The sequence below is a fragment of the Epinephelus moara genome, chromosome 20, assembly GCF_006386435.1.
Source record: "Epinephelus moara isolate mb chromosome 20, YSFRI_EMoa_1.0, whole genome shotgun sequence".
NCBI lineage: Eukaryota > Metazoa > Chordata > Actinopteri > Perciformes > Serranidae > Epinephelus > Epinephelus moara.
In genome coordinates this window covers 25,270,597-25,298,077 of record NC_065525.1, presented here as the reverse complement: position 1 = coordinate 25,298,077, position 27,481 = coordinate 25,270,597, and the positions used below count along the sequence as shown (strand labels likewise).

Genomic DNA, 27,481 nt, shown 5'->3' with positions numbered 1-27,481 from the left:
ATTTCTCACGTCAATTTTACTAACTTGTTTTGATTACTTTTTAGTTAATAAATCATTTTATTTATTAAATTGCCCGTGTGTGTCCTAGTTTTGTCCAGCCCAAGAGCTGAGCTGTGACACCACACAAGATGGTTAACAGGATAAAAAGCAGAAAAGCAGATATTTTTGCTACTTGAAATCAGTTTTGTCTTTTTAGTTTTTTTCCTATTGTTGGCCTTTTTCTTATGAATTAGTGGATAATTTGATTTCTCAGAAAAGTTTTAAAATAGAACATATTAAGGAGAAATAATCACTCTTTAGTTAAACTGGCCACAGCAGGTTGACATACATGACCTGTGTCGAGGGTTCGTAGTAAATATAGCTTCTTTTTTTTTTACTATTTCAACACTGATAAAGACTCTTTAACGTTAAATTAATATAAGTGCTTTAATCTAACTCTTCTCCTGGCTCTACCTAATTAGCTCTTCAAGAGCATTTTAAGATTCCCTGGACTCATTTAAGGTGTTTGTGAAACTGATTGAACACTTTGCTTTTGCATTAGTCACAGTTTTTTTGAGGTGTCGCAAGCCACAAAGGTTGTGCACCACCTGTCTACAGTTGTGGTATTCAGTTACCTTTGGTTGCAGGTCAACTTTGTATGCTGTTTGCTGAAACTGCCTGATTTCTCTGATGATGTGAGAAATCTGAAAACACGAGAAACAGGATGTTGAATTCTGACTGTAAAACGTGTTTTTGTTAAGTCTCTCATGTGATAAACCACCAAACATCTCACCATTCTCATCTTCGAGAAGTTGACCAGGTTGTCTTCAGTGTAGTTTGGTGTTCCCTCCTCGATGAAAGCCAGGTCAGTAAGGTACATCCCCAGATAGGGCACACAGGGAGGATCACAGCTGTAGAGAAAAACACACACACACACACACACACACACATCATGCACTTGTACTGCGCTCTTGCTGTATTGATCCAGTACAAAACTATGTCCTTGAACTGAACTCACTTCTTCAAAGCCTCTCTCAGGTTTTTGAACCTCCCCTCTGATGAGACCAGCTTCTGCAGCTTGTCAATCAATGCTTTCGTCTGGAGGAAGAGGTTATCAAGAACACACTAATGAAAACATTTAACACATTAGAAAGAAAGAAACTATACAAACGACACAGGCAGATACACACCTGCTTGGAAACCTTGAGCCAGGTCTTCTTGAGGCGGAAGACAGAGCTGCGGTTAAGGGAGGAGGTGATCTCGAGCACGGCATTGTAGTTGTGGAGACAGCGACAGATGTCAGCCACAGCCACCCATTTCTCTATGACCACCACTCGAGTGACCACGTCGTCACAGCGCAGGATCTCTGTGGCAATAAGGTTGCTTATCTTGCAGAGGAACGAGAGAAACAAATGGATTAGACCCAATATCATGTTTGACAGTCAGTAAAGGTTAGAGGCTTGCTGAGCGGAACATACATCGTTGAAGTGCTTTGTTGTTCTCATGATGTACGGCGTCTTCTCATTTTTGTCATTCTTCATCCAGCCTTGTCCGAAGAATTCCCTGTTAACAGATTAACAAAGAGAAAAACACTGATTTGGTGTGTGCGTTCTTCTTGGCCGCAGGCATGCACGGCTAAGATTTGATGGCACTCACTCGTATGGGATGACCTTAAACACCAGGTGGTCCAGCAGAGTGAGCTGTTCTGCGATCTCCAACGCAGAGTGGTTCTCAAAGGGCTCGGCCTTCCCTTCTCCCACCTAGGAGATGCAAAACAGCCCGAAAATTATACAAAAATTCCTATTTTTGTTGCCATCTTGCCTCCGAAGCTTCAAAACGGCTCCGCACTAAACATTTGTTTTCAGCAGCTACTGACTTCACTTACCAGTTGTGTCACGTCTTCAAGGGTGATCTGATTGTCACCGTGATCTTCCTGAGTTAGAGTCCTGACAGACAGCAAAAGAAAAAGTCAAGCTTTCAGATATGTACAATATAACTTTTCAAGAGTTGGGTTAACAAAATGAATAGTCACACAAAGTCACCTGATGATGTTTGCTGCTGCTTTCCTCTCCTGGGTCAGCAGCTCAGGGTCGTGCATCACTTCCTCCAGGAAGGCAATAACTTTTGTCTTCAGCTCATTGTTACTCTCAAAGTCCTGTAGAGGGACGGACAGCACACATACAAGTGGCTTGAAAACTTTTGCACAATTATTTTCATCATAAATCACCAACTTGTCATATTGTTTGCTTTTATGTGTTATTTTAAAAATGTTTTCAACTCTTTAGTGAACCAATTCTTGCTCTTTTTTTCTAGCCTACTTTTTCATCGGTTAATGACAAAAAAATGACTTTCAACAGTCCTCAAAGAATGAGCTGTTTGTGCAGTATATTAGGAGGTGGACTGAATGCATGATGATGATGTAATACTTAAGCAGCTGTCTTTGAGATTGGGCAAAGGCATCCTAGGACATTCGCAAAATCACTACACTTGATAGACAGTAAACTTAATTTATTTCATTTCACATTATAGTTTTTTAACTGATTGGATGATGGATATCAAGTTTATGGTTAGTTAGAATACATATGGGTTTATACATATAAAGAAATTTAAAAATTTGACAGAAATGTTTTTAAAACTCCTGTTTCACTGCTCCAAAAGCTGAATTACATGATCAATGTGAAAAAAAGGACATTAATCCTTATATGAAAACAAAACTGCTGTTAATATGTCAGTGTTTCAGCAGGTGCCTGTGGCCATCTGTGCCTGTAGATATGCGTTGAACTGTACTGTGATGTTTTACCGGAGAGTGTTTGGACACCCAGTGCCGCAGCACATTCAGGACTCTGTTGGTCGCTGCTCGTCTGATCACAAACTCCTTGTCTCCATTTCTCTGATCTGTTGGGAAACCTGCAAAAAAACATATCAAGAGAGACTTGAAATCTAAATCTAAATATTGAAATTCAATATTCATTTATTGTAAGTAGTAGAGGACTTTTATTTCAGCACAATAAAATGATGCATAATATACACAAATTGTTGCATAAAAAATTCACCAGAGAGCAGGAAATCAAGAGAACTAACAAACCCCGTTTCATATGTGTTCCCCCCACTGTAAAAACGAAACCTACACCCTTGTGAGAAACCCTAAATCTAATATCAGTTGACCTGACACGGTGCAGTTTTACAGTTCTAGGCACCCTGGTTATGTTAACCTGTAACTGTAACTGGACTTAAGTCCTGATGGATTAGTGAATAAGTGTGTGTACCAGTGCTGGCGAGGGACATCCGCCGATATTTTTCCTTGGTAGGTGTGCCCTCATTGGCTCCAGCTGTAGCAATAGCAAAGGCTGAGGCAGCAGACAGGGCACTGCGGTTGTTATCCAGCTCTCGACACGAGGACATCACCATGCCATTGTTGTAGGAAAACAGGGAGAACTCTACAGGGAAGCACACATGAAGAAAGAATAACCCTCTGGAAACTGGCAAGAGGTTGATTTTGGTGGCATGTATATCAAATAGGTGGTCAATCACATTTTATTTATCTCAAAGTTTACAGTAAACTGACGCTAAAATATTATATTTATCAGTGTATTATTTATAGTGTAACTGAATCTGCATAGACTGCAGAATGACCTGCTTCTTATTGCACAAGCCTCCATTAGGGGGCACTACAGGCCAACGCACCAGTTTCCCTCCAGACTTTCCTTTACAAGAGGCTTTGATATTCAAGATGGTTGCAGCTAAATATAGCCACCAAATATCAGCATAACAGAGGAATCAACAGATTTTCTGCAGTCTGCTATGTTTAAATCCTGGGAACATAGACAGATCATAAGCAGCTAAGAACCCCACACCGTGTGAGACACTCGCTGCTTCGCCATCTCAGTTCATTCTTTATTTCACACAGTAGATTATTTTAAAATCTATCGTGTGATTTTGTCATGAGATTTAGAAGGCACAGATAATCTTGGCTCCGGTGAAACAGCCTCATTAGTGGGGGCGGAAGGGAAAACACGCTCTTGATGTAGTTGCTATGACACAAGTTTCCCTAACACCTACTGAAGCCAGGCATTGGCTTTCCCCACATGATCATAACCATCGAAAGAAATTATATTTTATATGACTTATGCTTCACAGTGGAAGGTTGTTTTACTCCTTTTTGCACAAAATATATTAACAAATTGATCATTAAAACCTACTGTAAAGTGAGAGCTTTATTTTCCATATAAAACAGTTCATCCTCAACAGAGAGAAGATTGTGGCCTTTTTCCAAACCTTAGAATATTTTCAGCTACAAGCTGTGTTGTTATTATGTAGCAGACAGAGCTCTGATGAATGTGGAACTGGCTGCTGCTTTGGATTGGTGGCATGTTAGTGTAGAGAATTATGTAATTATGTCACTGCACATGTTTAGGACACAATGTACCTGAGGAGTTTTTGCATTTGATGTTTTTCGGGGTGGTTGGTGACTTGGTGGGAGAGGCCTCTGCGTCCCCGTCATCACTCTGGTTTTGATCGTTGTCACTTTCTTCTCGTACAGAGAGATCTGTATCGGAACAAAATTACACAGATCAGTAAAAACAATTCCTGCAGATCAAAATTGTAGTAGTGTGCATAAAAGGAACAAATTAACCTTTTTGAACAACTCTTTTAAATGCTTAGTATGTATTCTGAGTGCTCATGAATCCCTAACGTGTTGTAACATAGTGTAGCAACCGCACTGAATGAACGAGCGAGGACCAAATAATTCAGACTCGAGACGAGACTTCTACCAGTGGTGTATTCATGTGCTTCTCGGATGGTCATTCTTCCGACTTTGGTGCGTTCATGAGTTGTAACGCAGAAACAACATGGACGCTACAAAAAAGATGTTTAAACAATACGTTGATAATGAGTCGCAAAGGAAACTGATCAGGTGAGCCATGAAATGCAGCACAAGGCTGCAGAAGTAACTGGGATGTCTGCTACTTGCCCCTCAAAGAGCGACAGATTGTTGTCAGTGACATTTCTGTAACATCGTATTGAGCTTCCATAGCCAAGTACATGTAAGTGGGATGCTAATTCACTACATTTAAATGAGTATTTCATCTTTATTGATGTAAACTTAAGATTCAGACACACCACACCGACACTGAAGAACTAGTGGGGATGAAGGCCGACTGTTGTGTCCCCTCACATCGTCTGTGCCAAAAACTTGCGGTTGAAGACACTGCAAAGACTACAGCCAGCGCCAACTCACATGTACGTTCTTGGCCTGTGTGAGAGGACATAACTCTTCATACCAGCAGGTGGCGGTAGTCTGTACTCGTCATTTCAAAAAGGGAGACTGGAAGACCGACAGATTCAAGATGCTATTTTTTTTTGCTTTCCTCACTTTCATTTCTCTTCTTGTGCAGTAGGCTTAACCACCAATCAGAGTGATTTCTTTCACCAATGGACTCTGCCGTCTTCAGTGCCGAATGGGACAAAAAAAAAAGACTGGACTAGGGCCAATGTTGCAGGACACACCACAAAAACTAGGGTGACTGTGCTCACCAACGGCCAACCGTTGGCTTTGTGTGTCAGGCCCTTATACATGATGACTGGAAATGCATTGAAGCGAAGTTTTGTGGGTTAGGCAGTGCTAGCTGTTGAACGTGTATGTATTATAACAGAGTTTCACGAAGAAACTGACACCATATATTTAGCAAAAAATATCCAAACTCAAGAGGCTTGATACATTTACATGTATCAAGCTGAAAGAACTGATACTGTGAAAGGAATCACTGCAAAACTGTAATAATTTGCTGAGGATTGGCTCTTGGCGATTACCTTGTTTGCACACTGAAGCGTCCTCCACTTTGTCCTTCTTGTCCTCTCCCTCATCTGGGATTTTGCTGGAGATGGGGCTGGACACATACAGTTTGTTGATGTCCAAGGTGGTCTTGCTGAATGGGGACATGGATGAGTACATGCTTGCATAGCCATTTGAGGAGCAGCTGAGGGCAGCCAGGTCAAGAGCTTTGCCCCCAGTGATGATGGGGATGTTGAGGGAGAGCTTGCGCCGGCGGTTTGGGGATGAATTCTTGGCGATAGCGAGAGGAGGTGGGGAGGAGAACTTTCTGCTGGCCCTGGGGGAGCTGGGAGGCTCTCCATACAGGAGTTTACTGTTCTGACTGCTGGCAAAGAATAACTCCAGGGACCTGCATCAAGGGAGGATATATGCATTTGAATTTAAGACACAGGAATATGTTTCTTTGATATTTGGTAACTATTCTCTGTGTTTTAAGAGCTTAGTTAAATACACAGCACCTCCTAAATAATTTATGCAAACCAAGTCATCCCAGCAACCAGAACTCTCTTTGTAGCCACGTCTCGTTGTTTTAGAGCAGGATACAAGCTGCAGTGTTGCAGAAAACCTCTCCCACTCCCTGCCACCCTCCTGGCGACCTCACGGGTTCCCATAAATAGCACAGCGAGTGATAGTGCGCATGGCCACTGCTGACACAAGCAGCCAAGTGTAGGTGTCTCACAGTGACATGACAAGCGCCACGGGAGAGCATGCTGCAGGGCGTGGGCATGGGGAGCTCCCCGTGATCTGAACCCCACAGAGGGGCCCTCGCTCCAGGCCTGCGGAGCGGCGAGTGAGCCCCACTGCAACACTCCGTCAATATTTCACACTATGGATCTTTTGCAGACAAGGAGAGAGGGAGGGAGGGGAGGGTGGGGTCCTGCAGCACTGAGGTTGGTTGCCATAGAGCGACAGAGCCCAGTTGAGACACTCCCAGGCAGGCAGGAGAGACTGGACCCAATTACTGCCTTTGACCACTGAACACACACATAAATACACACACAAACACACATGCGGTGATACTGAAGCCTGTCACAGAGCCTGTTGTCAGCTACTGCTCCATCTGCTGTTTTCTGTGCTCACATTAACCAACAAAACAACATTAACCAAATGCACACACACAAAGCTTTGAAGATCACCGGACTTAGCTGTTCCACTGTCACATGTAACACACAAAACAAGTATCATTTCACCCTCCTCATATCCATCCCAAATTTAAAGGAATACTTCACCCACAAAATGACCATTTGTGTATAAGTTATGGTGCAGGGGCGCAAGCATAGACAGTGTAGGCAGAGCAGTTGCACTGGGGCCCACGGGGTGAGGGGGCCCTCCAACTATATGTTGGGCTGAAAACAGGCCCTTTTGAGTAATCTAGATTGCTACCTTAGAAATATGCCTGTGTTCAAAGAAATACTCCATTTGCCATTTGCTATATGTGCCTTTGAAAAGGGAAACCCATCTCCATCATGTTTTTCTTGTTTGTTTGTTTTTTGTAAAATAGCCAGTAGCAATCTCTAACAAAATGTTATAAAACATATACCTGCTTTCTATAAACTATAAATAAACTATAACAAATGAAGTAATCCCTTTGTTCCATTGGTGTTTTTGTCATATGTACTGTATATGCAATGATGATTTTTGATATATTAGCTAGTTTAGGTGCATAACTAGTAAGTAGCGTGGCTTAGGGCCCATCATAATAGTGTGCACTGGGGCCCTCACGCCACTGTTATGGTGCCTTGAATTGCTGAAGAAATCTTCGCCAAGTTTTCTTGCATGCCTCCACAGTGAACGAAAAAGTCAAAAAATGGAGAAAATTCTTGATGAATTGCCGTAAAAGGGGGACTGTGTTTAAAAGTGGCAAAAGTAATTCAAAACATCTGTCTACAAACTCTCACACAACTCATGCAGTTAATCCAAGTCTCATTTATCCAGTTGTATGCTCAGTACTACTCAGAAACACATGTATTTTCACTAAAACCTTACTATTTAAAAATACTAATGCATAAACAATCTCATGCATAGACGAATAACGTGCCTAGGCAAGCCCATGCATTTGAACTCTTAGCAAAAATGCATGTGTTTGTGAAGTGCTTAGCATACGACTGCATGAATGAGACTTTGATTATACTGTAAGAGTTGTGTGAGTTTGTAAACAGATATTTTGATACATTTTAAATGTGGCCCTCTACTCCAAATCATGAGAGGAATTATCCTTCTTCATGGAGGCATGTGAGAAAAACGTTTCATCACTAAAGGTGTTTTCAGACCTAGAGTTCGCTTGCAGGAACTAATTTTGTTACAAAGTTGCATAACTGCCTAGAGTTGGTTCATGTTCTCACGGCAGCATTTACAAATGGACCAGATCAAATGCCTTGTACTAGAAAGCTGCTGTTGATTGGTCAGAATTTCTATGCGGGAAACATCCAGGAAGTAAACAAAACATTGAAGAAGAGTACACTTGCAAGATAAATGTGACACTTTCTAATGTCACAATGGAGGGACAACTACGCAGGTTGATTTTAGCGCTGCTCATCGTGGACTATATTGCTGTCATTGTCTATTTTAGTCATTTTCCAACTAGAAAACAATGTTTTGATGCATTGGATGTGCTGAATGTGCATATTAAGGCAGTACAGGAGGAGGTGCACATTAATAATCCTCCAGGACTGTAACATGCTCATGTTTAACCCAAACAATGTGTCATGTGACTGCAGTTGGTTCAGATCCAGGTCGGAACACCTTCTCACCACAAACAAACCGCACCAGAGTTCTGTTGTAACCGAACCGAGACCACCTCTTCAAGAAGGTCTTGGGCAGTTGTTTTGGCGCACACCCAAGTGTATTCACACCTGCCCAAACAAACCGCACTTAGGGGGGCAAACAAACTTGAGTTCGATTGAACTGAACCAAACAGGGCAGGTGTGAAAGCACCCTAATTCACCATGACATGGGATGAGTAATTGTAATACGCAAATGTTCAGTTTGTAGGTGAAGTATTCCTTGGACATGCAGTAACAAATTAGAAAGGACATGGTCAGACTTGATGCAGCTCTGGATCTTACATTTCCCATAATGCAACTCACTAGCGTCTCTTCTCGAGGACAACCAATAATAACCCTTTCTATCTATGTCCTTCACACAACAATCACTACAAACATCTAACTTCACACATATTTGGTCATCAATCATGTGACCATTTCAAACTGTATTACTCATATGAATGTTGCTAGGGCTCCTCTCCTGATGTCACTGACTCATCGAACAGTAATAGCTCCAAGTTGTTGATTTATTCTTGTTTTACGCTGTTTTTAAAAGCTGCTGTAAAACAAGTAGACTCCTCAGGTGAAACTAATCTTTTTATATGTAAAAAGAGAAATGAATTAATAACTTCTGGCCTTAAAAACAGAAGGAAACAAGATATATGGCTGCAGTGGAACCTATAAGTTCAACCTACAAGCTCCTTGGCTTCTGCACATGCTCTGCATAGACGAAAGGATGACAAAGCTTCACATCATCAAAGATCGATTTCATCTTTATACAGCAGAGTAAAGCCTGGGAGGATGCCAAACATCTCAAATTAGATTTGTTTCTCTATTGTTAATGCCGTCAACAACCTTGCAACATTCAAATCTGTCAACATGTCATGTGACTGACCGAGCAGGGATGGCACTGATGGGCTTCTTGTAGATGGTGATGAGCTTGTCTAGCACCACATCGGCGGTGGTAAACACGCGATAGGAGTGCAGGAAGGTGTTGAGGAAGTCGATGGAGAGGAAACGAAGGTCGGTCAGTCTCTCCAGCAGGCGCTCAACGCTGGCGTAGCGGATCTGCAGCACCTTGCAGGAGTTCATCATCTTACTGAAGCGGATGTCGACATCATCACAATACAGACTTGAATCTGACCTACTCAGAAAATAGAAAAGAAGTAGAACAAAATTAGAAATAAATGCCAGGGAAAAGGAGAAACTGCAAAGAGCTGCATATAAAAAAATAACTTACTTGATCATCTGTGGCACTGTGACTTTGGAGTTGTCTTCGAAGGCGTTCATCATCAGGCCATTGCAGCGGATGTTGTCTATGCACTGTGGAGCAGATGCAGCAGAAGTAAACAGAGAGGACAGAGGGAATGTTAGTGAGTTCTGTAACATGCAGGCGTTCTGCCGACATCCTCGGCTTCTTGTCTGACTGCTGGGGACTGTGATGCGTGTTGACTTGCCTGGCTGATGTCACTGGTCCATGCAGACTTTTCCTGCCTCGAGGAGGCGACCAGGATGACTGTGAATGACTGGCTGTCCTTTGGCTCCACGACAATCTTGAAGTCCAGGTGCTCCATGTCCTGGCCGCTCTTGTCTGATTTGGCTTTGAGGCGAACACAAAAACATAACTAGAACTCATGTTCTCCATAAATTCATGCACATAAACAGTAAAGACATAAAAACGCATATTTTACAAGTGTTTATACTGTATACACATTAACAAAAATCTAGGGGAAAATCACCATTTAGCTATATTTTCAATTGTTCCAAATATAAATGATAAAATATTGATACATTCTGGCATGCTGTAGTAATCATACATTATGTACATTAGCACACATGGTACATATGATGCATAGCTCTATGAATAAAACACTCACACTCATCGTCTGTCCCCTCCGGGTCCTCCATAAGAGTGCAGTCTATAAGCGAGACTACTCCATTCTGGGAACAACATACAATATGTATTTAGTGTCTTCTCTACAGCCTCTTTTGACTCAACGCTCTGTAACATTACACCTACTATACATCTACACTACAAAGTTTAGGGGTAGTTGACTGCTACTGTGAATTTTAGAACATTTTTAGCAAAACACAAGTCCTCAAACAGACACATATAATTATCAATCACCCCACACATGTCCTTTATGGCTTTATTGTAAGCTAATGCTATTAGGCATGTGATGCAGTTTGACTGCATGTAAAACAAAACAAAGGGAAATTTGGTTATCTTCCTGAAGCCATTAGACTGATGAACAATTGTGGCACAAAAGATGGTCTGTTTACTTTCTGTATAGACTCCCAAATGTTCTTGGCATAATCTCCCTTCGTGGTGCAAGAACTTGTTAGTCATTTACAGATTGGCCATCACCATTCACCCTGTGTCTTTCAGCTTTCTCCTTTTTATAACACAGCTCTAATATGACCGTAGGATTAAACAGTGAGGCTGATTAAGTGAGATAAAAACAGTCATGCATGGATCTGGTGTGGAAGTGGCGGACCCTGCCACTAATAATTATAACAATCAACAAATAAAGACAATACTGAATGTAAATACATGGTAAAATGGCAATAGCTGAAAAACTGCTGGCTATAAATAGTATTACAAACAGGGTGGGATTTTATTAAAATCTAAAAAAGACTTACTTTAAAGGTGCTGTATCTCACTCTGGGGAATGGTAATTGATTGTTTAGTCCAGTTCTTTTACAGTTCTTATCTTTTGCTTTAGTTTGCTGTGGTGATATCATGTAATGACAGTGAGTAGTCAACTGACTGAATGTGGAAAAACTGAGAAACATTGTTGAAATTGCATTTATTCTTCTGGATACATCACAGGTGCTTTGTCATCTGTTTTGTAAATGGATTAGCATTTTTAAATGTACTGTTTTAAACAAAAAGGGAAACATTTGGTTTCTTATTTATCAGATATTATTCACTCACACCTCTCATAGTGTTGTTCTCACAGACGAAGCTCTAAAAACCTGCCCAGCACCAAACAGCACACTAGCTGGTTTAACATAGCGGAGCATTTGCCAGCTCAAGAGTCAAATATTTCCCTCACGAGTTGAGACCAAAAACAGAGCTGAAAAAGAGTGAATATCATGTGTAATATAAAAATTACTCCAAATTATCAATACTTTTGCTGTGTAACTGCTGTACGTGTTCATCATATGCCAATTTTATGTTCACAATTTGTTTCCACTGACCCCAAGTGGCCTAAAAGAGTCAGTCATGGCAGGTTGCAAACTTTAAAATGTCACAAAAAGACGATAGTTTTAATGTAACTATATGTGAGGCCTTCAATTGAAAGCTTTCTGGCCTCATCTAAGACCCCAGACATCAATGGCCCTTTGCAATGTTTTATAATACACCACCACTCCATTACACACATCAGACTGACAACAAGCAGCTACCTTCAGACATGTACAATGAACCTGTGTGTGTATGAGTGCGTGCAGCTCCAGCGGTCATTGCCACTGATAAAAGCCACGACATCTCTAACCCCCTCTAACCCCTCCCGACAGTTAATCCGTTCAGTTTAGCTCACAGATTCAGGTTTTTTATTTTGGCGGTGTTGTAAGATTGTGATGTTTGAAATAAAGAGCAGCTCCACTGCTAGCTCAGCAGCGCAGGCCCACCTTGGTGAGATGAAGCTTTCCCCCAGAACCCCTGGTGCAGATGATTAAATGCTTGGAGAAGAGAAAGCACTGCCTCTCCCCCTCCTTCTTCAGAGACAGAGAGCCCAGTCGCCCACGGGTGATCTTGCCCTTCTCGCTCATCGGCACCTGGATGAGAGACCCTGTATGTTGTAATAAAAGAGTGTGTGCAAATAGAAGGAGAAAAAGAGAGAAGGATACATGTGTGAGTGGAAAATAGCCAATGAGGGGGGGGGGGGGGGGGTTACAAAAGGAGCAAGAGGAGGTGGAGAAAATGAATACAAGAAAGAATCAATATCAAAATGCTTGTCTGGCCTTCCTCTACATATAAATACACGTAGAGTCACATGAGATACTAAGGATTAAATAATCTACCATTTCTGTTTTCCCTCTCCTCATCCATCAAGGCCTGTTGGGGACGTGTGACATTTACAGTCCCAGATTCATCATCAGTTTGCCTCTGAACAGTCTAATTACACTTGGAAATTAAAGACGTTGTTCCCCAGAGAGAGAGAGAGAGAGAAAAATGGGCTTTTTAAAAAAAAAACAAAAAAAAAAAACCTGAATTTTTCTCCATCAATACGAGGCAGAAGACGAGAACAGGCTGTCAGACTGGAAATCCCCCTCTCCTGCAGTTTTACTTTTCTGTGGAATCTGAGGTTTCTTCACCGGGATCTGAAGCACTTTACCTTGTCTCACGAATGTCTGGCTGGTGTCGAGGAGAATCTCGCAGCCCTCTACAATCATACGCTCTATCGCCAGGTTCTTCCTGATGTTTTCAGTCTCGCTCACTTCGTCGTGCATGATTCTAGGAAAAAGGGACATTTCATCATTTTCATTTCATCTGTGCAGGACTGTATAGGATCCAGTATGGAATGAGCAGTGTTAGAAAGGTTGCTTCTGAAATGTAGTAGGTTACAAATTACCAGTTACCCTGTTAAAACTGTAATAAAATAGCTATTTTAACTACTTAATCAAAGTAATTTAACTTATTACATTTGATAACCCTTAATTACTTTTCTAACAAATGTTTTAAACTGGGCAAAATTGTTGCACTCAGATCTATTCCAATGGCTTTGCTGAGCCACACTGTCCAAAAATACGCCAAAAGAAGGCCTTCCTAAAAAAAAAAAAAGGATGTAACCCCTTTGTAATCACCATGGTCCAACTCTGGAATTCTCTTCCACTTGGACTACAAACTGCTACAACAGTATCATATTTTAAAAGCAAACTAAAAATGTATTTATGACACCGTCTCCTGGATGGAAGTCCAGTGCTTGTTTGACCCAAACGCCTTCTCTCTTTCCTACTTTAAGGAAACTTTCTCTCTCTTTGTACTACACCGCCTGACTTCCTCCTTTGCTCCCGTAATAATTCAGCTACTAAGACCACTTGAGGTTACTACCAAACAAAATGGAAATATTGGTCATAATATCTGCTTGTAACAACACCTTATGTGGTCATATTTTGGAGTGGGACCATCTTGTAAATATATAAAATCAGAAGATAACATCACTTGTTTGGGTGGAAGAGACCAAACCTATGCTCTTTATGTTGTGTAAAGTGGCATTGCTAAGTTGAGATACCCTGCAAATCTTGACTATGACTTAAAGTACCTGGAAAGCTCCTCCAGCTTAGATTTGGCGTAGTCCAGACTGTTTCTCTCTACATGTTCATGGGGTGTGTGGGCCAGAAGTTCGTGGAGCGTAAGAATGTAGCGGGGAATCTACAGAGACAGAACAGAAAGCAACAGAGGAGTCACATTCAAATTTAAGAGCTTACATGCCTGCATAAATGTAACAACAACAACACAAAGGCTCACACACGGGAATATACACGTGCCAACGTGCACCTACACTAATGAGAAGTAGATCAGTGGAGAGCACAATCTACCTCATCAGCAAAATTTATTATCAACACAGCACAGGCTGCAGTAGGCCCCAGCAGAGTGGACTGTCGGGAAACTGCGTGCCTTGCCAGAAAAGGAGCCATTATTAAAGCCTGAGCTCCAAAAAACAACCGCTTTTTATAGACATGAAAAACACTACGGGGATATTCTGAGCAAAAGCAGACAAATGCCTGCTGTTTCTGTTCTTGATCAGTGATGCTACAATATGGGACAAAGAGCCAATGAGGGCGTTAAAAGGAGGCGGGCCTTTGAAGCCAAGTCCTGAGTGAGCCATGATGGCCAGAACACATGACTGAAAATACTGCTCGCTTGAAGTGGAAATTAGACGGTTAGTCGGTTACAATTATCATTTAATCCTATGCCGTATTGCCCACACTGTAGCTAACTGCACTCCCTTAAGAAATATTATCATATTTTTGGAAAAATGAAACAGTGATTCCAGAGAGAAGCAGACAGAGGGGTCTACAGTCTGTGTTTGAAGGATATATCCAGGATGTCAAACTGACTCAGCAGCAACAACAGGTTAAGAAGACAAAGATAGTTAGAAGCTAAAGCTGAACTATAGGCTACAGATCACACTGTAAAAGTGAACCACCACATCACTGCTGATTGCCACAGAACACAATGAATATAAAGGGAAACTTTGCTGATATTGAACCAGCTGTGTGGCATCACAGTGTGTGCAGATGAACGGTGTTTGGAAGTCAAACAACGTTCATCGGTGCACAATGCGATGACACACAGCTGGTTCAATATCAGCAAAGNTAACGAGTATCATTAATACACGATGTGCCCCAGGCACAACATTTAGCTCCAAATCCACAAAACCAGCCTGAAAATGAAGGAAATCTGAAACGACTGCATTCGAGTCAGTGAAGCTAAGCTGTGTTGTTGTTGTGATTGGCCAGTCTTCATATGGGGGCGGGACTTAGCGAAGGGTCAAATAGGGCAATAAGTCTGCGATATGCTTTGAAGGTGATAAATAAAAACTGAAAATTGCTATTAATGTACACTGCCTGTTGCTGTCTGAATTTTCTCGGTGACACGTTTACAGCAGATCATAACTTACTCTACGGTATAACTTTGCATTGACTTAGAATTGAAAAAGCGTGTGATTGAGTTAAAAATGACTTTAGTATTTAGTATAGTCACAATTTTAAGATGAGAGAGCAGGATAAAATGGCTCTGGACTCTAAAATCAAAACCTTATAGTGACCCTATAAACTAAAGGTACACCATATAAACAATATTCAAATATATTCAAAGAGTTGATCTTGTAGCTGAAAAGGACCTGTCATTTATTTTGAGAATGATGGCAAATTCCAGTGAAAAGTTTTGCATTATGGTGACTAACCTTCCTCTTCATTTACATTTGGATCCAAGACAGTGCCGTTAAAAGACATCCGGCTTTGAATATCCAGAAAACAAAGCGGGCCAACTGCTTTACAGACAGCTACAACTGGGTTTCATTGGCATAGCTATAGCCATGTAGTATTAAGTTGGTGAATTATACGGCCCAGGGGTAACATTTATATGTGGAGAGAAGAACTTGGCCCAGAATGGCTGCGAGAGCTCAGAATTAACGACAAAATCTGGCTCCAGGCTGCGGCTCTGCAGCAAACAAATGGGTCTGCTTTTATTTCTTGTGTATATCATCGAGACAAATGAGCTCACCTGGAACATGGGGTAGGTGAGGAAGGTCTCGAGAGTCCTCTCCTCGCAGTCGGGCTTGGCCTCGTACTGCTTCAGCAGCTTGTCAAAGTCACGGTTCTGCTTGCAGTGAGCCAGGATCTGCAGGCTGTACTGGTGGTTCCTCACAAACTCCTGGTAGATGTTCAGCATGGGCAGCAGGATGTCGAACAGGTCGGCTACAGAAAGATCAATACCAAGATATAATGACACACACGTTACGCCTGTGAGTAATGTTCTGTGTGAGCTCTCTTCTGAGTAACTCATCTTCACATTTAATTGTATTTCACACTCTGAACGAGCTCCACAATAGTCACTTTATGAAAATAGTAATGAAAATAAAACAGAGAAAGTAGAGATGTTTCTTACCCAGCACTAATGTCGGCCAGCTTGCTATTCTGGCTTTTAGACCCTGGTAAAATATCTGATGTAGAAACATAATAGTTTCACTGAAAAAAAAAGAAAAGAAACATGATTATCTTCTGAAGCAAATACAGAATTTGTGTTCATAATTCTGCCAACATCCAATAAAGTTGTGGTAAAGGTGAAGCCCTGACACCACACAGTGTGTACGAGAGCATGTGTGTGCAAGTTTTGAGCTTAAACATGCTTGGATGAGTGTGTCGGTGGATTTTGAATAGGCCAATGAGGGTGCATGCAGGTCGGAAGGGAAATAAAACTTGATCTGGAACCTTAACCTTAAAGGAATATTTCACCCTTCAAATGACCTTGTGTCTATCAATTACACACCCTGTGTTACTTTAAACTTGTGAAGAAAACTTTGTTTTTGTTGCATGCCTCCAGGGTGAATGAAGAATCCAAAAACGGAGAAAGTTCTTGTCGAGTTAAAGTCATACTGTAGGGGTCCACGTTTGACAACAACCAATCTATATCAAAACATCCCTTTGCACAACTCATTCCGGGGTGGCTGCGGATCATCGATTGCTCAATCCCCGGCTCCTCCAGTCTGCATATCAAAGTATCCTTGGGCAAGACACCAAACCTCAAATTGTCCCTAGTGGCTGTGAGTGTGTGTGTGTGTAACTGACAAGCAGGTGCAGTTGTAACTGATGAGCAGGTGTCAGATGCTCCTCGCCTCAGCCAGCAGTGTATAAATGTGCATGTGAATGGGTGATTGTGGCATGTAGTGTTAAAGCACTTTAAGTGGTCAGGAGAAAAGTAAGGCGCTTTACAAATCAGCTCCATTTACCAATCCCTGACACATGCATTTTTGCCAAAATCTTACTATTTAAAACTGAACTGAACGTAAAACTTTTCTATGCTCTCTTCAAAGCCAGACTCCATTGACAAAAACAGTAATTTTACCTCGCTAAAGACAGGAGCTGCTGGTCTACCACTGCCTCAATCTTTAGTTTACTTGTGTTGTTGTGTGACTTTGGTATTTTGGATTCACCACACAATAAGTCACACAATAACACAGACTAAGTGATAGAGGCAGCGGTAGACCAGCATGTCCTGTGCTCAGTGGGGTAAAAGTACTGTTTTTGTCAATGGAGTCTGGCTTTGAATATAACTGAATATAAACATTAAGGTTTTTGTCATAGTCTGAGCCTTTCCTTCATTCTTCATGTGTCAGCTGTTCTCGCCCCTCCCCGTTGTTTCTTGTGGTTCCTTGTTTGTCTCTCTGTTTGTCTGGGCGTGGCTCTCACCAGTCGTTTTGCCAACTCCTGCCGCCAGTCTGCCTGCTCACCTGAAAGCCATCCACTAATCAACCTCAGCAGGACAAATACCGTGCAGTTCAGTCTCCGCCAGATCATTCAGTCTACCTTGCCGTACTAACCACGGCTGATTTGTTGCTTATTGCTTTTTTTTTTCTTTTGCATTTTCTGCCTAAACCTTGTTTCTCTGTGCACCAGATCCACACTCACTGGTCACCCGTTTGCCTGCCACTCCAGCCTGCATGCCCTGTTTCCCCCACAGTGCCCTGGATCAACCCAAGACACCCCTTCTTGCCTTATTGAAAATAAATCCACTTAAACTGAACAGCTGTCTGAGTCGCGCTTTCGAGTTTTGAAAGTACTGAGCATTTGACTAGATAAATGAGACTTGGATTATACTGCATAAATTTTGTGGAACTTGGTAAATGGATGTTTGGATATAGTTTTGCTGTTGTTAAGCATGGCCGTCTGTGACTTCAATTCATCAAAAACTTTCTCAGTTTTTGGATTCTTCGTTCACTGCTGATATATTTGAGAAGAATAAAGTTTTCTTTACAAATTCAGTGGGGTGAATAATTGATATTTAAATGGTCATTTTGTTTGTGAAATATTCCTTTAATATTGAAGAATCCTACTTTGTCTAGATGACAGAATAGCCAGCATACAGATTGCTAACATTTTATCGTAAAAGTAATCACATAAGAAAAGCACAGCATGTGTCCTTGTGGTCTTGTTTATGGTAGCATTTTGTTCCTGTAAAACATTTGCAAAGCTGATACGTGATTTGTTTTTAAATCTGTGTTGTTAACATCCATTTTGTTAGCTAGCAGTCGTCTTTTCTTGCCTCTTGTTGGCACATTGTCTTACGTTTCTTGGCCCATTCTAACACCAACTGGTGATCAGTGGAAGAGCATGTACATGAGATATAAACAAATCGAGTTTCTACTCATAATAACATTGCTTACCAGAACTATTAGTGTTAAAGAAACTCCACAGGGCACCTTTAAGATGTATGATTATATTTTGTGAGTGCTTTGTGGGACGAGTGGATCCAACCTGTTGAGGAAGATGCTGCTGACATCATCGTGAGTGATGGGTGGTTTCTTGGAGCTGGCCGCCATGCGCAGCGGCCTCAGGAAGTTGTTCACCAGGATGTGAAGCTGCTGGACGTACTCGGCCTCCGAGTCCAACATGCTAAACACCACCTGGTTCCTCTTCCTCATGCTCTCTGCATGTGGTGAGCGGATGTAATCCTGGATGATTGTCTTCCACTTCCTCCTGCAGATCCAGCCTCGCAGGAAGCTCTGGACCTGGAAACAGTCAGATTCTCAACATCTTACGACCACATAATCTAAAAATGATTCTCTTAAAAATGCAGCAACAGTTTTAAATCATGTGCTTTACTTTTTTGATTTTCTTGATTTCTGTGTCGTCATCGGTTGGGACGGCCGCTGGGCTGGAGCCAATCTTCTCGTTGTCTTTGAGCAGCCCGGCGATCTGCCGCGGAGGCAACCACAAGAAAGACCAATCATTCCCACTCACACACTCCTCCTCTTCTCACTTACTGTACCAGCATGAAAACAAAGTGACTGAGTCAACAGGACAGGACCTGTGAGCACTGTCAACACTGAGACATTAGCCTGACTAAGCTGTGTTCATTTGGCTGGTACCTCTACATCAATATTTATTTACATTGGTCATTTAAATGCAATATGTACCAAACTGTCCTGCATGTTGACGAGAGGTAAACAGGGTGTTAAAAAACAAAGACAGACTGGAGCTGCCTTGAACTGTTTGAAGCTAAGTGTCTCCATTTACTTTGTAGACGGCGAGAGTTAATTGTCATTGCATTTCATAGAGGAGATGCAATATAAAACCGTGTTCATGCATATTCAGCACATAATTTGATTTCAAGCATCACATTTGCACATTAAAGTAAAATGACTATTTGATCTGAAGAACACAGCCGGGGGACGCTGCCCTATTGGAGGCATTGTTCCTGAGAGGAGGTGCAAAGTGGAGAGCGGTTGGCCCGAACACGTCTCTCTCTCTCTGTGACGGAGCAGGGCTTCCATTTCTGTCCTCAAACACGACTTTATACACACGAGACTGACGTAACAATAATCAGCATAGTCCAACATTTCTCCACTGGTTCAGCTGTTATTGGTTGTACTGGCAGGATGAGGAGGAGGAGGATGGGACGCAGACAATTTTTGGAAAGGAATGAGTGTGTGATGCAAGAATAAGTGATATTGTAGTATTATTGTGCCAGTTCAGGACGTCTATTTACAGCAGGTCTGACTGATACAGTATGTGACTGCCACACATTTGTCTATAGATGGAAAATCCTGTAATCCTGGATATATTAATGTCCGCCATCAGAAGACCCAGTTCAGCCAAATCAGATACTCAGATAGCCCAGATAGATGCTCCTGAGTAGGGATGTAATTCGGGGCTACTATGTGTATCTGTTTAGATTACAGACATATGTGTATTTGGATCTACACCCCTGTGTTAACTTGTTTTTTGCTGCCATTTATACTCCTAATGTGTGTATGTACAAGATAACTTCCAACAAAATATACAGAATAACCCATAATAACCCAGAAATGACTTTGTAACAGTTCAAATTGTAAAATTAACTTTTATGACATAAGTGTGTTGCCTGATATGACAGATGAGATGTCATCAGACAGTACCTCACGTTGTTGAGTAAGTTGGGCGGCGCCTGTTGCTGAGCTCCTGTTTCGTTTTGCCTCTCAACTCAAGTGTGATAATGGGTTACATGTGGCATCTATTTAGTTCATGAATGATAAGGTAATAGCCATACAACCAGGGCTTTGGGTGAGGTTAATGTGTATGTTATTAATAAACAACACGCACTGTGGAAATTCTTACAGGATGCAAACACTGCTCTCCCGGGTGAATGTCAGTGTTTGAAAGTTGGGAGATGCGGATTCGCTCTCACGGGTGAAAATTGGTGTTTGTTGGACCCATCCACCACCCTTCCTGCCCACTTTACTCAGACATTCGCCATCTTAACTTTTGTTCTTGTCCTGCCGTGTTTCCCATGACTATACTGACCATAACAGCGACTGCCAGCATATCATGCCGAAGTTAAAGGACAGCATTTTTCTTCAGTGTCTGATGCTGCAAGTCACTGCCCAAGTGCCGGATTTTGACGATTTAGGATTTTCTCCAATTGTGTCTGAATAAAAGCTGGGTAATGAATACGCCTCATGGAGATAGAACAGGAAATATTAACAACGGGAAAATACAAGTCAGAGTTGCAGTGGACCATAATGCTTCTCTGTATGTCTGTTACATAACCGAAGAATTGACAGTGAAGCCTCTTGAATCTTGAGTCTTGAATCTTGACCTTTTTTTGTCCAATAGTATGAGATGGTTCCTAACTTCAGCTCAAGTTGCTTAAGGTGTCAGGCTTTAATATCTCATCATGAGGTTAAAAAAAACTGCGTAACAAATTTGGTGAGGACTGGTGGAAAGTTACTGAGGATGAATCTCAGCAATCTGTGTATTTAACTGTTTAGATTCTCACAAATCTTCATCAGGACAGTTGTGCGGATTTGTGTACTAGCAATTCCTGTTCATATTGCAGAGACAATAATCACCTGGGTTACTTTGATAAGGAAAAAAAAGATGATAATGATATAAGATCTTAATTTCTTTAAGGAGCGCCATTATTCTATTTTGAACATTTATTCTAAATGAACTTCAGAGATTCTGACCCCGCTGTAAAGACGTGTGTTTAGATCTAACTGAGGTAGCAGTCTGAGAAGAAGAGGTGTGAAGTGTGTGGCAAATTGTGTCAATCGGCGAGGAACGGGAGGATCCAATATTCCTGCAAAATTCGGATGCTGTTCGTGTTCAGATCACATTATCTGTTGATATCCCAATAATGTATTTGCATTTGTTTACATCCCTACTCCTCAGCGTAAAGGCATCGCAGTGAATATTACCTCTGACTTAAGCCTCTCAATCTCTATTTCCCCATCTTCTATCTGTTGTCGAAGTTGCTTAGCAACTGTTTTCTCCGTCTCCACAATCTGAAGCAGATGAAGATACTTCTGCATGAGAGTCTCATGCTCGTTGGCCAAGTTTCTGTAACTGTAACACATGCAAACGCACACACACGCACGCACACACGCACACACAAACACACACACACACACACACACACACACACACACACACACGATTTTGTAGCCTGAGTAATGAATTCACATCAGTGTATGTAGTTTCATCTCTCATCAAAGCAATCAGGTTTTTCTTGTGAACAAAGCATTTTCTGTCATTCCTCATATTTTAACCCCACTTATGAAACCATGGCAACATCCCCTACAGACTGAGCAGTCAAAGATTACTTACCCTCCACTGACTAATTCAACTTCTAATTGCCGTGTCTGCACATTTCACTGATGTGTGCCTTTACCTGGCGTGTGATATTGCAGCCACCCATTCATCGCAGTCCTTTACATCTTCTGTGCGTAACTCGAGCGCCTTTTGGTTTTCATGGGTGAAGCTGACAGTGAAATAGTACTGAAACAAACGAGGGGGGGGGGGGGGTGAGGAGTTGTTAGAAACAACAGAACTATCATTAACCTGACATGTTATATGTTGTACACAGAGAGGAACATTCATTATTGCATACCTCCTAGATAAATCTATTATATAGTGGCTTAACTGAAGCTTCGCCACTGCTTTTGTCTTTGTGTTTGTTCCACTGCCTCGTTGCCACAGACATCAAGCGGGTGATTTAAAACCACACAGGGCCCGGGGAAGCCACATCTTCCTCGCCCACCAGTGCAATTGATGGAGCACACTGAGGGAAGCCTCCCCCAGCTCGGTTCCTGGGATGTCTCTGGTTCCCAGGAGGAAACGCCATAAGACATGGAGGCTGGAGCCACGGCCAATTACATAACTGAGCGATACCCGTTTCCTAGCAACAGAAGCTCAACTGAAAATTATTCATTATTATTTTTACTATTATTATTATTATTATTATTATTATTATCATGTCATTAATTAAGTCATTTCCTATGACTTCATGGATTACACATGGGGCACTGATAGGGACAAATTTTGGGTTTCCAAATTGTACAACGTATTTAGTTGGGATTTCCTCATTGGTAAGGAGCCATTCTGCATAATGAGTACTTTTGTTTGTGATACTAAATAACAGAGGTGGGACCAAGTCATTGTTTTGCAAGTCCCAAGTAAGTCTCAAGTCTTTGCACTCAAGTCCTATTCAAGTCCAAAGTCAAGCCAGGCAAGCGCAGAGTACTAAACTGAAACTTAATGACAGATAAATAATATATTGAATTTATTATAATTTCTTTGCTCTTTAAAATTTGTATTTTTTTGTTAAAACAAGTGCCACTGATATTACTCATGAAAACTAGTGATGACTGTGCTTTCATAGCATATAGCATTATTAATCAGCACCACAATAACTTGGATTTTATATGTCTCCATCTTGTCTTGTTGTATTTAACTCATTTTGTATCATTCTCTTCCCAAATTTGTAGGACATTTACTCTGAGACTATTATCCCTTTCAAGTGATATTGTGTGTTGTTGCATGATTTTTATGTCTTAAAATAAAAATAAAAATGTCACAATTTTTTCGAACTGGTGCTAAGTCATGTAACATAAGTTCTTCATGGTTCTCTCCTGCAACTTAATTGGATGTCGTCAGATTGGTTCAAACAAAGTGGATCTGGGGAATTAAATGTCGACTTGCTGGGAATGAATAATGTTAATGGTAGTTGATTTAGGAATTAATTCATGGCACACTTTCTAAATAGCATACTTCTTCATCTTTGAGCTTGGGGGAAGGTATCAAGTCATGTCAAAAGGCTCATGTCCAAGTGAAGTCACTGGTGTTTAAGTCCAAGTTGCAAGTCTGTTTTTATTTTGTCAAGTTGAATCTTAAGTCATTAAATTTGTGACTCAAGTCTGACTTGAGTCCAAGTGATGCGACTTCAGTCCACCTCTGCTAAATAACATTTTGCTTTTAATACTATTACTTAAACAAAATTTGACACAATCATTTAACTATTTGGATAAATAGAGCAAACATTGCCTTTATATCAAATATAGTGAAGTTTAATACTTCTTTACCCTGCAGTAAAGTGTCTAAATAGCTGCTAAAAAATACCTGAAACACAATATTTGCCCTCTTGGGTTTATATAAGGTTTATGAAGGCCTTTTTGATGAGACTACATATTGCTTATTTCAACATAAAGAAGAAGTTATCCACGATGAAACCATATCACAACTCCCATAAGTGAAATGTCATCTTTCCTGTGGACTGTTCCAACCATGCTGAGGGAGACCAGACTCTAATCTTTGGCCTGCAGATGTTCAACAGGCACCTATCAACCTGCAGCTGATCATTATTCATGGCTGACTGCTCTTCCATCTTCACATTCATTAGGTATTCATCCTACCGTCAAAGAAAATCTATTTCTGGCAGAGAGGCATGCATGTTGTTGTAGTTTTCCCTCATGATCTCTCTGAGAGCGCGGTGAGTGTCTGGTGTGAAGCAATGTTAAGCACACTGTCTGCTTCCTGCTTTGTGTTTAAGGCTGAGTCATGCACCTTTTAAAAATCATTACTGATCTTAACGGAGATATATGAGACTGATACGACATTTATAAAATGTATCATATGGATACATGTGTATTATTTGCTCATGAATTTATGATCTTGTATCATGGGGGCAACACTCACTTCTTGTCATTCTTGCTGTGCTGTGGATTTTTTCCCCCTCAATATTAAAACATTTGCTTATTTCTCCCCCAATAAAAACATGAAAATAACAACAGACTTTTATTTTGGCAAATTTAAAGATATTTACAACATATATTAGTGCATAAAATTCACAGTAATGCAGACAATGTAGTGTTTATGCCCACATTTTCTAGCAGAGGACCCCAAAACTCCCAATTTTACATATGTCCACCCCCCAATATTGAAATGAAACATATGCCCTTGGTCTTGTATAATTGTTCCAGACAGATAAACAGCTCAGTTTTATTGCATCAATACTGTAAAAGGACTCTCTGAATCATATAATGAGATCTATACAGTAGTATATTCCCTGGAGGACTAAGTGTTGGTAATCACTTAGTTGCATCTGCTTTCATTTTAATGAGAATCTTTAGCCTTCTTCACCAGTACACATTAATCAGACCTTTTGACTTACACCAAATCAACCATCTCCTGCTCCTGTAGCGTCTTGTGCTATTGGTTGAAGTGCTGCTGTTTCCCAGTGTGAGCGAGCTGTGTTTTCTATAAATGGACACTGACCCCTCCAAGGTACTGCAAGGAACAAATTTAGCCCAGATAGCGCTCGCATTAATAGGAGAAGATGCGACACACTACTTCTCTCCTCGCCGTTACCCCGCCTCTTCCAACTGCATCATTCTTTAGGATGCAAATAAGGGTTGCCATAGAAACCTTGGGCTCAAACGCATTATCATTTTCACACTAACTGCATTTGAGGATAAATATAATGTGGGGATTATGGTGGATTGGTAAAACCACAAAACCCACAAATCCAGGTGGGGAGAGGAGATAGAGGCGATGTTGTCTTGCTCTTATTTGTCCCTGTTAAGGATGTTTGTTTGTTTGTTTGTTTGTTTACAATGAGAGGTAACTCTCAAGCAGCCTGTCATATCAGTCACATTAGTCATTCATTATTTGTGCACCTCTTGGAGCTTTTACTCTCTGCACGCAGGATTCGCAGAACAAAAGCATCTTCTCTCAAGTTCATCATGAATTCAGCTCCATCCATGGATCAGCCTTTTTTTTTCCTCAGCGTGTTCAAATTTTAAACAGCTAAATGCAGAGGAAACAACACTGCTGACAGAAATAAAAAATAATCCAAATTCTTTCAGGGGGGAGGGTTTTTAAAGCAAGCGAGGGAGCACAACATTAGCCTGTGTGTTGCATTCTGCTTCGTCAGCACAAAGGCAGCTGTTCACAGGAAGAGCCTGGACTCACTTTGGATTGCAGCCCTACCTACAGAGTCAGGCACAGAGCCTGGAGAGAGGAGAGGAGAGCAGAGCCAGTGGCACTGAGGCATTATGTTCCTCCACTGTTTATTCACAATAACAATGTTAGCGGACCTGTTAACCTTTCTGCTCCTCGCTTTCATGTTGAGTTAAGAAGCAGCCACAGGAGATCTTTAAACTGAGCTGCTCCTTAATTTGCAGATATGTTTAAATGCACCCTGTTACATGTACACTTTAAAACAATGTGAGATATCAATTAAAGATACCATTAATAAGAGGTGATAAAACAATTACAATCTATAATGCAAATCAAAACTCCAATTATTAGACTGAGCCATTTCATTCAGGTCATCTAGATCAGAGCTGACTGATCACTGGCACCCTGCTGTTTCAGCTTCAGCTGTAATTTCACGACTCCACCACAAGATGGAAACCATGAGGCAACAACTTTTTTTTTTGCATGTTTTATTGGAAGGAGCATTAGGTATATCACTCTCCGCCCTAAAACGTCAAAAAGATGATGACTGAAAGTCAAAAGCAAAATATGTGGCCGACCAGGATGCAAATGCATCACCCTGATAGGGACAGAATCCATTTGCATCACATGCACCACTGAAAACTGCCTCAGTAATATCAATAATAACAACAATAACACAGGATGGAGCTCGGCTTTGCTGCAACCTAAAGCAAAAACACTGCATAGCCCAGTGCCAGGGCTGCTGTAATATCATTAGGTGTTAATATTGTTACCTCATCATTAATGCCATGCATGGATTACATAACGTGCAATACAGCAATCTGGAACCTCGTGCTATTCTGCTGCGCTGGATTTGAGGTCATCATGCGATTGGATATAAGGAGAATATACGCATAAGAGGAGAAAAGCGCTTTGTGCCAGACTGAAATAGTTCAAAGGCGGTTGAGGCGCAGGAGCAAATTTTACACTCAGTGTTGCACCTCGTCCATATTTTAACATGAAGCCTGGAAAAAAAAGAAAACAATAAAGCAGTGAGAACCTGTGCGTGTGTGTGTGTGCATGCGCGCGCGCACGCTCTCCATACCTGCTTTTCCAAACACTCCTTGGCTGACTGTGAAGGTTTGGGTGAAGGCGCCCTGTCGCATATGCATCCCTCCAACAGGTATAATCCCGAGGGTCGAGAGCTGGACTCGTTCTCAAAATAAAAGAGCACATTTTGTAACAAAGCAAACCACTTTGTGTGCCATTTCGTGTTGTCTGAGCTCTTTTTGCTCAAGCACCCTCGCCTCGTACCATCCTTTTTCGCCAAAAGCCCCAGGTAGGTGACATGACCATCATTAAGTCGTATTCCCTTCTGCATTTTGATGAGGAGACTTCGGCTGCGCAAAGGTGGATCGGTCGTTACATCCTTCTGAAGTCGCTCCAGAGGAAAATAAAATCAAGAAAGACAAGATGCTGACTTTCTGAATGCGGACAACTGGCAGCAGGCTCGTCCACTCTGTCCGACGCATTCACCGTGTTGGCATTTAAGTAAAAAGAGAGGAACAAAACGAGCAGCACAAGTCCAGCATCCTAAAATCTTTTGTCATACTCCGTGCGCTTTGAAGGTCCACATTATCCGATACAGGAAAAAAAAGACGGAGAGGTGGGGGAGGGCGAGGAAAAAGAAAGAGTCTAAACAACGCAAGATGAGAGGAAAAGGGGTTCGGGGTTCGTCCTTTTCTCACATGAAATCTCCAGAAACCAGTAGGCTTGGTGCTGAGCTAGGCAGTGCTGGGTGAAGTCACATGACGCATGCTTGGGAAAGCAGATTTCAGGACCTTGGACAGGGACGTTTCAACAAGATGCCGCATAAGTTGACTTTCCTCTGAAGCCTACAGTAGCAAGTATTAAGGGTGCAAGAGAAAAACATGGAGGATGACAGAGAGAAATACACACTTTCATTGAAATCAGCAAT

At 41.5% G+C, this 27,481-nt stretch overlaps 1 protein-coding gene across 1 annotated transcript in view; it reads right to left on the bottom strand.

Annotated features, from left to right (window-relative positions):
* Positions 1-27,198, bottom strand: part of rasgrf1 (Ras protein specific guanine nucleotide releasing factor 1) — a 29,278-nt gene extending 2,080 nt beyond the window's left edge. The window contains exons 1-26 of the mRNA XM_050073295.1: positions 26,609-27,198; positions 21,959-22,065; positions 21,486-21,633; positions 18,910-19,002; positions 18,562-18,815; positions 16,196-16,275; positions 15,812-16,005; positions 13,845-13,954; positions 12,918-13,036; positions 12,211-12,371; positions 10,452-10,515; positions 10,032-10,174; positions 9,815-9,897; positions 9,470-9,718; positions 5,791-6,161; positions 4,406-4,525; positions 3,246-3,416; positions 2,780-2,886; positions 2,022-2,134; positions 1,865-1,925; positions 1,636-1,739; positions 1,458-1,542; positions 1,170-1,367; positions 998-1,077; positions 773-890; positions 615-683 (exon numbers count right to left, since the gene is read on the bottom strand). Of these exons, the coding sequence (XP_049929252.1) occupies positions 615-683; positions 773-890; positions 998-1,077; positions 1,170-1,367; positions 1,458-1,542; positions 1,636-1,739; positions 1,865-1,925; positions 2,022-2,134; positions 2,780-2,886; positions 3,246-3,416; positions 4,406-4,525; positions 5,791-6,161; positions 9,470-9,718; positions 9,815-9,897; positions 10,032-10,174; positions 10,452-10,515; positions 12,211-12,371; positions 12,918-13,036; positions 13,845-13,954; positions 15,812-16,005; positions 16,196-16,275; positions 18,562-18,815; positions 18,910-19,002; positions 21,486-21,633; positions 21,959-22,065; positions 26,609-26,884 (3,678 nt within the window). The 5' untranslated portion in view covers positions 26,885-27,198. The remainder of the gene's footprint in view (positions 1-614; positions 684-772; positions 891-997; positions 1,078-1,169; positions 1,368-1,457; positions 1,543-1,635; positions 1,740-1,864; positions 1,926-2,021; positions 2,135-2,779; positions 2,887-3,245; positions 3,417-4,405; positions 4,526-5,790; positions 6,162-9,469; positions 9,719-9,814; positions 9,898-10,031; positions 10,175-10,451; positions 10,516-12,210; positions 12,372-12,917; positions 13,037-13,844; positions 13,955-15,811; positions 16,006-16,195; positions 16,276-18,561; positions 18,816-18,909; positions 19,003-21,485; positions 21,634-21,958; positions 22,066-26,608) is intronic.
* Positions 27,199-27,481: the final 283 nt, after the last annotated feature.